General features: G+C 41.4%; 2 protein-coding genes across 2 annotated transcripts in view; one reads left to right on the top strand and one right to left on the bottom strand.

Moving 5' to 3' along the window:
* Positions 1 to 589: 589 nt before the first annotated feature.
* LOC108088583 (allantoinase) lies at positions 590 to 4,249 on the bottom strand. Its single transcript, XM_017186433.1, has 4 exons — positions 4,135 to 4,249; positions 3,574 to 4,064; positions 2,240 to 2,771; positions 590 to 1,248 (listed from the first exon to the last, which is right to left on the bottom strand). Exons 1-4 carry the CDS (start codon positions 4,238 to 4,240, stop codon positions 914 to 916), a joined length of 1,464 nt encoding a protein of 487 aa, XP_017041922.1. The 5' UTR covers positions 4,241 to 4,249; the 3' UTR covers positions 590 to 913.
* Positions 4,250 to 6,770: 2,521 nt separating this feature from the next.
* Positions 6,771 to 13,418, top strand: part of LOC108088723 — a 40,143-nt gene continuing 33,495 nt past the window's right edge. The window contains 2 exon segments of the mRNA XM_017186669.2: positions 6,771 to 7,156; positions 8,187 to 8,303. The gene's annotated coding sequence lies outside the window, so the exon portion shown is untranslated.

Here is a 13,418-nt window from a genome sequence, read left to right on the forward strand (position 1 = left end):
ACCCCCTCTTCATCTTCTTCTTCTTCCTGATCCTTCGAGCGACAGAAGGCAGCTCTAAGGAAGTCCGCAAAGAAAGGAAGGGAAACTGAAATGGCAGGCCAACTTCCAGGACTAAAATCAGAATGAGCCTGGTGACCGCTCGTTACGCTAAACACTATCAAACAGCCTCATAAAATTATATTTCCCCGGAAAAGAAAATGCTTAGGTATCCGCAGGTTGTAAAAAGGTGAATAGGTTCTTTTTAATCTGATGAGCCTTTGTGTAAACGATTTATTATTATTATTATATTGCTATATTGGTTACTACTTGCCAATATATTTTAAATTAAATTTGGTTTCTTCACAAAATTTAAGGGTCTAGCCGACCACTTATAAATATGCCGTTAAATAGGCAATAAAAAGTTTTTTATTGCATAATAAATTGGCTATTGAGGTTCTCCAAGAATTGCTCAGGCCATTAATCATTTAAATTTCGGCTTTCAACAAACGATTAATAAAGTTTAATAACATTTAAGCCCAAACTTAGCAGACACACTCTGCATAATCAAAAACAATACATTACTTTAATATATTAAAAATAAAAAGTTTTCTTTCGAAAGTTGTTTTTCACTTATGAGAACATTTTAATAATTTTTTTCTGTTGAATAATTGTTGATATCCTAAAATCAATATCTACAAAATATGTGAAGATTTTTTTGATAACTAGTGTGTAAGTAACAAAGCAATCAATTGGTTTATTTCTTAAATAAAAAAATATTTATTGCATTTCAACGAAAGATAGATAAGCTATACCCCAGGAAAGGGTATAAATGGGAAAGGAAAATGGTTACGGAATATCTGCGAGCACAGCCCAATCTGCTAATCATTTTAATTAGCAAAGTTTATCCTAGATCCCCGCAGTTTTCCCCCTCGTCTCAGGCGCTGACGAACTTGACCAGCTTGCGACCGCTCCGCCGGAGAACCACTTTGCCCAGCGGCTGGCCGAAGCCCTCGAACTGCTGGTAGACATGCAGTCCCCGCACCACCGTGGCATGCACCACTCCCCGCAGCCGGCGGCCCGTGTACGGCGTGGCCTTGGTGGCGGTGAAGAGCAGCTCCGGACCAACGGTGAACTCCTCCTCGGGACTCCAAACACAGAAGTCCGCATCGAAGCCCTCGGCGATGCGACCCTTCGAGGCGGACAGCCCGCACAGGTTCGCCGGCTCCTGGCACATCAGTCGATGGACATCGGCGATAGTCAGCGCAGATCCTGGAGAAAATGCAATACATACAGATGAGTCAGGATTTAAGGTCTAAAGGGGTTTCGAAGGGTCTTAGGTAATATTAAATCCGGTTTTTAGTGAGCCAAACAATCCATTTGGCAAATATCAAACCCAATTGCCACTACTAATTAACTAATAATGCAGTTCGTTAGAAAATTAAAATACAAACTGTTGGAGGTATGCCACTTTAAAATCTGATTAAAATTAGAAAAGTTATGGACATAAAACTAGTGAATTTTTATAGAAATTCGGAAAGGCAATAGATCATAAAAATTGAAAAAAAAAATCGGCCAAAATATAAACAATTAACTAAAGATGCAGTGCGTTAGAGTATTAAAACATCATCGAGGCTATAACGATTTTTCTATTATTTTCCCCAAGTTTCGACGATTGTTCATATGACTGCTAATATTTTAGTTCCAACTGTAACCCAAATTCTTACAGGGTTCGTTTGTGGGCATTTATTATTTAAATTTTAACAGAGACTAAAAAATGTAAGCAAATGTGTAGAGCGATTGCTGCAGCACCATCTGTGGATGAAGATTGGATTTAACATTCCATATAAAATTTATAAGTAAGTTGATTTAGGCTTATTTGTTGTTATGATGTACTGACCGAACAGCAGTCATATCATATCAACATCAAATTGAAGGCCTCAAACTGGGACTTGAAATCAAATTAAAACTTGATGAGAGGAGCTTGTGTTGACTGAAAGCAATATTGTATAAATAGCCCATGGAGATTCCTGGAATGTGCATTTTGCAATTCGAAAGGCCTGCCCACAGATGCCGGGAACCGAGAACTCTGAGCTTTGTCAACTTGCGGAATTAAAAAATGACACCCACCTCAAGCTTCCTCCTCCTCGCCCCTTTTCACCTCTTTCCATGATGTGTCATCTGCCCACACTGCGTATACTTGATATGCGATGGTATTGCTACCAGGAATTTAGCACTAGTGTGGAGATTATGAATAACTTACCCCTCTGATTGGCTGCAGTCCAAATAGCCGGCAGGCTGAGTTGCAGTGAATTGATGCCCGGCCAGGCCTTCATGAAGTTGCCACGCCCCCTGCCGCAGGTTAGGGCGCGTGCGCCAGGCGTTGCCGGCGAGTGATCGCTGCCAATCAACCGAATCGCTCCGCCCACCTTAAGTGCCGCCCACAAGGCATCCTGGTTGCTCCTCTCCCGAATCGGTGGCCATGTTTTGAACTCCGTGCCGCACTCGGGAACCTCTTCGCTCGCCAAGCTGAGATAGTGCGGGCAGGTGTCCATCGACAGGTTGCCGGTTGCCCCCTCCCCCCGGCGGCACTCCTCCACGAGCGGCACACAGCGACCGCTGCTTGCGTTCAGGATGTGGATGCAACGCCTCGGGTGGCGACGTGCCACACGGCAGAGCAGCTGCGTCGCCGAAGTCTCCATTTCGTGCGGTCGAGTCGCCAGAAAAGTGCCGTACGCCCGTGGCGCCTCCTCGTCGAACGGGATTTCCGTGGGCAGCGGCAACTCCGCGTGAACCTGGCGGAGGTGCAGGGTGAAAGTTGATGAAGGGTGCAAGTTTCAGGGGTTCGCACTTAATTAGGCAATCATAACTTAAGAAACAAATGTGGGAGAATGGCAGGCGCATACTTCGTTACATAAATAATATATCCACAATTGGTTGACATGTGAATCTAGCAAGTGGCTTACTTCTGCCATTCCTCAAGACAACGTTATTAAAAGAGGTTCCTATGGCGAAAAGGTGCTTAAATGTTTCATCAATCGAAAAATTATGAATGAACATTATTTTAGTCAGCTGCAACTTCTTATTTGTGAATCTTGTTTTGTCTATTACAAAAAATTCTTCAAAAAGGTAATCACTTTGTTATTAAAAAAAAAAAAATAAACATTTCTACAAATTTACTATTATTAATATTAATATTACCAACCAAAGACATCAATTAAAAATTATTTACTCCGGTTTTTTAATTTGTCACGTTATGGTCTGTCAAACCTTCAAATATTTAAAGACTAATGCAGAATTATGACTTTAATAAATAATATTAATTAATTAATAATAACCAAATAAAATTTTAAGTATACCTCAATGGAAAATCTTTTGACAACTGCAAAAAAGTAAAAAAATCACTGAATCTGTTCATACTCATATGTGTTTAACATAGCATGTACATTTTAAAACCGACTTATTTAGGATTATAAATATGAATGGTTTTTAATGACAATCAAATTTAAAATGCATGTGCAATTTGGTTGGAACATATATACATATATAATATTTGAGATCTTTTTCATGCCTTAAACGACTAATAGTCAAACTCACCGCTATGAGAGCTTCGCCTTCGTCGTGATCCTTTTCCAGTCGGACGAGAGCCTCCTCCAGTTGGGCTTCGTTTACGGCGGGAAATTCCTGGGCGACCGGCGGAGCGGATCCGTACAAAGTGCACTGCAGACCGATGACGCCGGCATTCAGCAGCGGAGCCAGCTGATCTCCGTTTCCGGGGATGAGGCCACCCCAGAAGCCCACATCCACGTAGATTTTACCCCGCGCCGTCGAGGTTTTCGCCTTGAGACCCGCCACACTAACGGTGGGTGGTGCGGCATTGGTGGGTCGGTCAATGATGGTGGTGAAGCCACCGGCTGCCGCCGCTTTTGTGGCCGCAGCGAAGCCCTCCCAATCCTTTCGACCCGGCTCATTGATGTGCACATTGGGATCAATTAGTCCTGGCATTAATACGAGGTCACCAAAATCGTAAACCGATTCGGATTCCGTGTTATACAGATAGGTGTTGACTTCCTGTGGTGAACGTAGCACTAGGGGTTTTGGATGAATATTATTTGGGTTCTATAGGATTTATAGATCGTAGATCTCCACAGGACTCACCCTTTCGAATGATACCCTCTGTATCCACAATAATACCGCCATGGATCAGCGAATTTTGGCTGCCATCGCCCAGAAAAATCCGCCGGCTGAGGAACAACAGATCCATTCTAAAAGCAGCTGTCTACTGAGCGAGTTATTTCCTCCGTTATCTAGTCTATATATTATTCTATTTTCGGAGATCAAGAGAGGGCTTTTTCGGGAGGAGAGCACTTCTCTTTTGAAATACCCAGCCAAATGGTTTGCTTTTGGGTCTCTTAGGCAGCCCTAAAGCTAACAAAAAATTATAGATGATAGGTTAATTAAATAGTCAAGGTGCGTATTATTATAATTACACAATTAGACTTAATGTTTGCTAAGGGGTTTAAAAAAACGCAAAGAAGGTGTTGCGGTATTCCTATTATTAAAAAGAGCAAAATGTTATCTGTAAATCTTAACCTGTACATTTTTAACCTAGTGAGGTAAATAAAACATTTTTGATATCTTTTTTATCATGCTGTTTTTTTAAGTGTAAAAATCAACAATTTCGTCAAAATTACACTGTTTATTATTTGATTTGATAATTTTATATGAAATGTAAAGTCTATTTATGTACTTTACTGTTACTATGTTTTATTGTTTATCAACTTCCATTTAATGCTGTTAAATTTTATTCACATTTGTAAAACTGGTAGGTGTTTATATCTTGTTATATATTAAGCTATATCCTTTTGGGGCCTGCCATTACTATCCCTTTAAGTCCATCGATCTTTAAAAAGGACTTAGCTCTCTTGTTGAGTAATTGAATTCGCCATGGAACTTTGGCAGCTCACCTTCTATTTGCGCCCCCGTTTTTGGCTCATCAAAAAATAGAGAAGAAAAACAAAAACGGAAAAACTTTGTTGACCCACAGCGGAAAAGGCCAAAATCTGCTTAATGAAAATCCAACCTCCCCACCCACCGCTCATGTGTGTTTGTGTGCTTTCTTTTGGGTGGGCGTGTCGTGTGCCCAACTTTATTAAAGTGCTACACAACTTTCGGCCGATTTCAGTAATATATTTTTTGTTTTTGGTTTTTCGGACTTGTCGGATTTATTTTGTGTTTGTTTAATTTGTGAAAAATATTTTAATTGGTGGCGCCACCCAGTGGGAGCTTAGCAAACCGAAAAAGAGGCGTACGGCAGGAAAGGCAACAGCAATAACAACAGTAAATACAACAGTAAAACCAACGGTAAAAACAAAAGCAAAAACAACAGTAAAAGCAGTGGCAAAAACAAGACAAAAGGCGCAAGCGAAAGCGAAAACGAAAAAGCAGACGAAACCGAAACCGAAACCAATAACGAGGCGCAACGAGACGCATACATACACGGCAAACTGCCTCCGCTTGCGGCTGTGTCTGTGAGTCGGGGTGCGTGTGTGCGTGTGCGAGGGAGAGGGCGCGAGCGAGTGAGCGGAAAGACGAGTGCAGCGGACGAGCCGAGCGCCGAAAAAAGCGTCCCACTTGTTGTTGGTGCTACGCTGAAGGAAATAAGTCGACACCAATTGGAGTTTAAATTTGTTAAAATTTTATCAAACTATTACTTCTTAATTAGTTATTTTCTTAACTTTTATTACTATTTCATATTTAGGACCATTTCGAATTTTATTTCTTAACATAGGAATGCCACTACCCCATCAGACATTAATTCACAAAAGTCTAAAGATACTAACTCAACAATATTCAACCTAAACGCTATATTCAAAATTAATTTAAGTGCCAAACTACGAACCTATTTTTTATATTTTGAAATTGAGATCACTTTGGACAAATTACGGACTCTAGAAGAGTCCGAACCAGAATTGGTTACCCCCTTTAAAATACTTTAAAAACTAAAAAAAAATTTAAATGTAAAAAAGTCAAAAAGCTGACTACCTCAAAATCAAAAATGTAGAGTTTAGGTTTGTAGAGAATTTAATTCAAAATTCACAAAGGTCACGCTTTTAAAGTACATCAAAAACGTTGAAATATTTGCCACAAAATTGAGCAACCCTAAAAGGAAAAATTGGAATTAATATTTCAAAAATCGAGCTTCAACTTACAAAGGGAAGCCACTTTAAATTCGGGATCCATTAAGTCAAGTATAAGACTTAGAATTACCGTTTAAGGTTCTTCTTTGAAACACATCGATAACATGTAACTAACTAACTATTGGGTCAAAAATAAATAATAGTTGGAAAGAAGACTTTAATACAGAATTAAAAACAAACAATTTAATGAATTGGACAACATACAAAAATCCAAGTTTAAATTAAAGCACTTAATCTGTGCTTTGCTTAGTATTTCATTTTCAATTTTTATTTGCAATAAAATTATTGGTTGTCTATTTTAAAATTTGTACAATTTTTGTTGAAAGTTTCTAAAAAAAAGTGGTGGTGTGTTTGTTTCTCGCAGTGTGGCTCGTCGGACGCTGTTGCTGCTGCTGCGTCCGTCGCAGCTGGCAGATACACACGTACACTTAACACGCACACAGCCAGACGAAAAGCAGAGCGATGATGAGGCTGCACCACCCCCGTCCCCCCCTTGCGCCACCGCCACCGCCACCGACGACGAGCGTTGGGGCAAGGACTCCTCGGCTGCTGTCGGCTGCTGCTGCCACAGACGCTCGGCTGCTGGCCGAGTGGCGTTCATTCTCGTGCTCATCGTCGTCGCTGCTGGCCGCAAACATCCTCGGATCGAGTCGAGTCCTCAGCCTCTGCGAGCCAGGATTCACTGCTCTTTGGGCAGCAACGCGACAACAAGTTGAACTCGGCTCGAGCGCAGCAACCGACCATCAGCCATCAACTTTCAGCTTTCAACTTTTAGCCATTAGCCATTAGCCAACACACAGCTAACAGCTAACAGCCATCAGCTATCCGGTCATCGGGCATCTAGCCAAAAAAAAAAAAAAAAAAAAAATCAAAACAAAACACCTGGCGCTAATCCGTCGCAATTAACACCACAGTCAAATAACGAAATAAGTTTCGATCAATTCGATTTTCGATCCGAGTGAATATTTGCTGCATTAATGGTAAATCGGAAGTGTATAATCCATTGACTCAGAGACTTCAGACTTTTGAGCAATTTGTTTGGTGTGTTCTTGTTTGTTGTTTTTTTGCTCTTGGTTTTTTTTCGGGTTTGTAACAAACTCCATAAAAGTGAGCGTAAAAAGCTGATAAAAGTTGTTGTCTTCCCCTTTTTTTTTCTTTTTGATGGTGTTGAGAGCGCATTAAAATCATGTAAAAGTCATGTTGCCCGTTTACCCCGGTTTCTACTTTTGTTGTTGTTGTTCGTAATTCAGAAGTGGCAAGAAAAACAAAAAAAATCATAAATTCGATTTTCACCGACCGTTGGGGGATTTGTCAATTTTTATGGCCGGCCAGGCGAAGGGGGATGGGGGGTGTTAATTGAAAAGAATATAAGCCCCCAGCGACTGGAGCCTGATTGATGCCATTGTTAGGCAATGGGGCCGATAATCGAGTTGGTGGCATCTTAATGCCCCCACAAAAACGCCTCTGATAGATACTCCCACCGAGCGAAAGCATTGGGTGGCATTGTTTGCCCGGCAATGCCAATAATTGACGGATTAATATATCGACAAATAAGTTCTCATATTGACTCTGTCAGCCCTTTTGATTTGCATTGGCTTGTTGGCATTTTTTATTACACGTCCGCAAACAATGAGAGTGCTCTCTTTCCAAAAGTATTTCAGATTAATGCCCCATTGTTGTGTCAGCCTCCCGCGGAATTATCATTTTCAGCCTCCCACTTGTTATGTCCGGCTTAATTAGAGTACGAAAACGTTGAAGACTTAAGAGCAGAATTGCATTTTATTTATTGATTTAACTTATCGTGTATGATGCTTAAAACGAACGCAATTAAAAATAACAAATAAGGAAGAAGGAGTGAAGTTATTGATCCCGAACTCGTATTAAATTTGTGAAAAAAAAATCAGAAAACAAGAACACACATTCATCTGCTCGCCCCGATTTTTCCCATTCGATTCGGTGAAATTAATTGCCTCTGAAACCAATTTTTTTCTTTTTTTCCGGTGGCAGCAGCAAAGCAAAGCAAAGCGGAGCAAAAATAAATAAATAAAACGTAAAACTCAGCAGAAAGTAATAAAATAAGAGCGAACACGTCCGACGAAAACCCGGAGGAGGAAGCCAAAGTGTCAAGTAAGCAAACATTTAATTTTGATTTATTATTAATTTGCACACGCCCACACGAGCAACAGATAGGCGGGATAGGTGGGATGCTGATGCCCGCCCACTTGACGACTTAATGCTGGTTATTATTTTTACCGTTCGCCGTTGCCACCTGCAGCTATCCAATGAATAATGCAAATAAAGCGAGAGAAAAGCGCGCGGGGGGAAAGCGCGAGAAAAGCCGACCGTCCGGACGCGAACAAAGAAAGGCAAAACGAGCGGGCAAATTATTGTAATTACTATTTTCCATTAGCAGCGAATTTTCGGCATTTTTGGCCCAAGACCGTTGGGGCGGTACGGGTAAAAAAATAAAAAGGTAAAAGGCGAACGGACAAGCGGACAAACGGACGGACAGACGAACGGACGGACAAACGGTTGGGCGGACGGACAAAAGCGACAAAGACAAAAAAGGCGGAATGCCGAAATGAAAATGAAAGTGGTGCAAAGTTGTGAAATACGTGCGTTTATTTGCGTTAAAACTTGCACTGTTTTTTCTGTCCTTTACCGCTATCCCGCTTTCCCGCCTTTCCCATTTTCCCGCTCCCGCTCCCCCTTCGCCTCCAACTCATTAAAGGCATCGCGCAGTGGGGATTTAGTTGCCAAAGGATAACGGCAGTACGGGCAGCATGCCCGCATCCTTCCATCGCTCGGGCATCCTTGTGTGCGGCTTAAATTTGGTTCCTAGAAAAAGTTTTAATCCAGCTTTCGCATTGCTCTCCTCCGTCATTTACCGTTACGTTTTCGGGGTCGCTTGGCACTATAATCCAAAACACCGACGCATCGATCGCGAAAAGTACAACTTCCTGGGGAGATAAATAAAACTGCTGTTGGGCCCCTCAGATTTTCATAGAAGTGAATAAAATGGAAGTAAAAGGAGAATTCAGCAAGCATATATACATTCAAATTTTACTGATTTGAAACTCCATTTTTGGCTGTCCAAAGTAGGCTTTGGTTTTCCAAATAAAAATATAAAAGATTTCTAATTTATTATTAAGATCTTTAAATAACTTTAACAACTTACAGAAAAATGGAAAATAATGATAACAAAAATGGTCCTGAAAAGTATGCTACAAAATGTATTATTTTTAAATTTTCTTTTAAGTACATTTATTAGTGAACTCCACTTAAATGGACAACTAGGGTGTACGTAAGTCGTAACTGCATCGATTTCTTGTTACAGCGGAGTTGAGCGCTTCCTTTTTTTCGCCGCCATTCTTTGGGGCTGTTGCTTTCGCTGTTTTTTTCTGCTGGGTTGCTTGAATTGTTGCTTTGTTTTATGTTTATTTTTATATGACCGTTTGCCTTTGTTGCTCCGCTCCGCTCAGCTCAGCTCGGCTCCTTTCTTTTAATGATGTTCGCTTGAGCCCAAGGCTTTAATTGTATTGATTAAATGCTTAATTGTGTTGCCAGGCAATGCTCGAGACAAAGCCAAAGCCAAAGCTAAAGCCAAGACGTGGCTCAAGTCCCAAGACGCGGGAATAAAAAACCCGAACATACATATATATATATGTATATATATATATATATTTACAAGGAAGAAGGAGGCGCCGCGAAATGGGGAGGGGACGGAAATGGGTAGGGGAAGGGGGAAAAACGCATTTAATTGTTATTAACAAGCGCACATTAATTACAATGATTAAAACCGGACCGGGCATCCCTTTCGTCCGCCTTTCGTCTTTGGCATTCACTATAATTAGTTGGCCAAGACGCTCAGCTGTTTAATTAAAACTAATAGAGTTCCTAGTCGTAGTCGTCGTCGTCGTCGTCGCCGGCGCTCTCCACAACGACAATCCAATCCAATCCAATCCGAGTTGAGGCCAATCCGAACGTGAAACAATTAACGTGCTGGACCAACAAGGACGCCCAGATGACAATGACAATGACAATGCCAATCCAAGAACAATGCCAAGGCGATGGTAAAAGGCGATGGCGAAGGCAAAGGCGACGGAAACGGCAACGGCAATGGCAGTGAGCAAGGGACCACAGCACCACCGCACCGTCAACACCACTGACAGCAACAACAACAGCAACAGGAACAGGAACAGCAACAACCATCAAAAGCAAAAGCAACACCACCAACGGCAACTAATGCAAACAATGCCAAACAACAACAAGCGAAACAACAACCGAACTGAAACTGAAAAGGAAGGCTAACGAATCGAAAAACCGGGAAACAATACCTTGAATACCCTTGAGGTGTTAACATTACTTAACTAGATACTGGGATATATCTAACTGAATGTTGATGGGTTCAAAACCAGTTGGTTTCGGTAGTTCAACATTTTGCAGCATACTTGCAGGCATTTTTATAAGTGATTTCAAATCGTCAAGTTTCTACCTCTTTAAAGACTTGCAACCAATAACTTGAGTTTGTGAAAATCTGCTTTGAGCATATATATATTATATTTTCTATCACAAATATATATTGCGTAAAGCATTTTTCAGCAAATTTGGACATTTTTGGACAAGCTAAATACCAAGTTAAAAGGAATATTATTCTGGAGAAAAAAACACACATTTTGTATGTCTGAAAAAATCCTTTTTAATATTCGTTGAATGCTTTAAGCTACAAATTAGACATACAGTATATTTTGAGTACTTCAAACTACTTGAGGTATAAGTAAGCCGGATATATGTGAAGTACTAGTACTTCACCTGTTCAAATTAGCTGGAAAGTGGTTAACCTTTTGCAGGGTAGCAAAGCAAGGCGAAGCATAAACAGATGCGATCTGCTGGCAAGTTGTAGTTGGGCTAAGATTTGCCGACAGATAGATATTTATGGTCTGCCAGAGCCTGGCAACCTCAATCCCCGTCCTTGTGACACCCCCTTTTCCCCACCCCTCCTCTCCACTGACGCCCCACCCTACCCACTTTTGTGGCCTGGTGTGAATGTCTGTCTGTGGTCTGCGCATTTGGACAAGGTGTCTGGCTGAAGATGGTCAGGAGATTCTGTCGCCGCCTTTCATGTCCGTCTGTCTGTCTGTCTGTCTGCCTGCCACTGAGCTCCTTAGTTGACGTCTTTTGGCTTTAACGTAATTAGGGCTTTAACTTCGGGCGCTGAGCGCATTAGCGTTAAGTAAATTTCCCGGCATTTATGATGGCGGCCAAATGAATATGGAAGTTCACCATTACGTAAGGCCTTACGCTTGCTGCTGAAGAGGGTCTCCTCTTTCATTTTTTCGGCATTTATTTGCTTGGGTAATTGTCATGTCATGCGGATGTACGCGTGATGATGAGAAATAACGCTCAACGCTTTCCTAAAGACTCGCTTTGTCACAGACACCAGACTACGAGGGATTTGACCCGGTTCTTGATAAGGTTACATCATATTTTTGCCAGACTCACAGAGTTTCGGGCGAAAGGGTTTCGGGGGCTTTTTGAGTTTTAATTTGAATTGTATTGCGAAATGAGAAACAGGTTTCAAATAGCTTTAAATGGAGTCTAAAATAATCGAATTGCTGAAAAGTACATTGTCTTAAAACATTTATCTTAAGAACTTTTGAATTTAATATGCATTCTTAAGGAAGTGGGTTTCAAATTTCTAATGTTTTCTTATTTGATAATTGAGTCTCATGATATATTATATATTTGAATAACTTGACCCCTCAAGAGAGCTTTAATTGATCTTTAATTTTCTACAGCATACTTTTCGACACTTCTAAACCTCATCCAAAAATAATTCTTTTTGGTTATAGTTTTTACTAATATCAAACCTTTAGAGATTTCTTATAAATATCCTTGTCACTTTTTGGTAACATTTTAACGATAAGCTGCAACAACTTCGAGTAATTTTTGTTCGCCGTGCAGGCAACAAATCGTAGCAGCTATTAGCACCTCCTTAGGCACGTTCCATCGTTCCATCCAGTGCAAAAGCAGAGGCAAAGCAGAGCAGCTCACGTAAGACGGAACTTAATCGGGGATATTGACAGGACCTTTGAACACCTCCGACGGCCAGCGTTCAAGGTCGCAGGACACGGGCATGGACATGGACATGGACATGGACAGGGGCAGGAACAGGAACAGGAACAGGGATGTGGACATGGACATGGAACGAGGCCCAAAAGCGGAACATGGTGCGTTTGCCGCAATGCACAAAGCTGCCGCAAAATCTCATTACGTTACGTATAACGTGACGGGAGACGATGGGCGCATCAGCTACGTGTTTCCAGTTCCGGCCATCCTCCCTTCCCCCCTTTCCACCTTTCCCCGCGCCCCACCCCCTTCGAAATGCCACCCCGCTCCACCTCTGAAGCATCTGCCACATGCGTGTTCAGATTGCTGAGCTCGTCAAAATTTGTAGCCAAGAGTTGTCTCCTGTTTCTTTTTTTCTCCCCCTCTCTCTTTCCCTCTCTCTCTCGTTTTTTTTTGTGGGTGGCAGCTACCAAAAGCCAATAAGCTCATATTAAAGTTGCCATCGGGTGGGGAAGGAGATAAAATGGATGGTGGTTGTGAGAACGAGAATATCTTTGTCTTCCTGGGGAGTCGGGAAAAAAAATTTGTTAAATTTCATACAATTTCCTGTGCTAACCTCACTTGCCACTCCCACTACCACTTCGACTTCTTTTGGCTTTGTGTTTGGGCTATTAACTGCTCGCATCAAATTGAAAGCCATAAAAGTCGGTGGGGCTGGCTGGCAAGAGGGGGGCGTGGTCGCAGACATTATTAATATGTTGCAATTATTTGTGCATGCGAGTGCGGGGCATGGATTATGGACGGTGGGTGGTTGGTTGGTTTGTTGGTTGGTTCATGCTTAAAGCGCTTGGCAGGTGGCGCATAAAAATTGCACATAAATGTTGAAATGCGTATAAAATGGCAAGCGGGGGAGGGAAGGGGGGAAGTGGCAAGGAAAGTGCCTCAAACGGACTGAAAATATTCTACGAAATGGGTTTTCGTATCTATCAAAAGAAACGAACATTGACTAAAGGTCAAATCGTTATACGATATTGGTTCAATGAATCCATATAACATTATGTTCTCGTGAAGCACGCATGCTTTCAAGGTTTATGTGTCTTCATTTAAAGTTTACATTTTCTGGATTATTTTAATAGTCTTTTAAATGCAATGGCTGGGAAATCTAAAGCTTAT

This window comes from Drosophila ficusphila, unplaced genomic scaffold (assembly GCF_018152265.1).
Source record: "Drosophila ficusphila isolate 14025-0441.05 unplaced genomic scaffold, ASM1815226v1 contig_198, whole genome shotgun sequence".
Taxonomy (NCBI): domain Eukaryota; kingdom Metazoa; phylum Arthropoda; class Insecta; order Diptera; family Drosophilidae; genus Drosophila; species Drosophila ficusphila.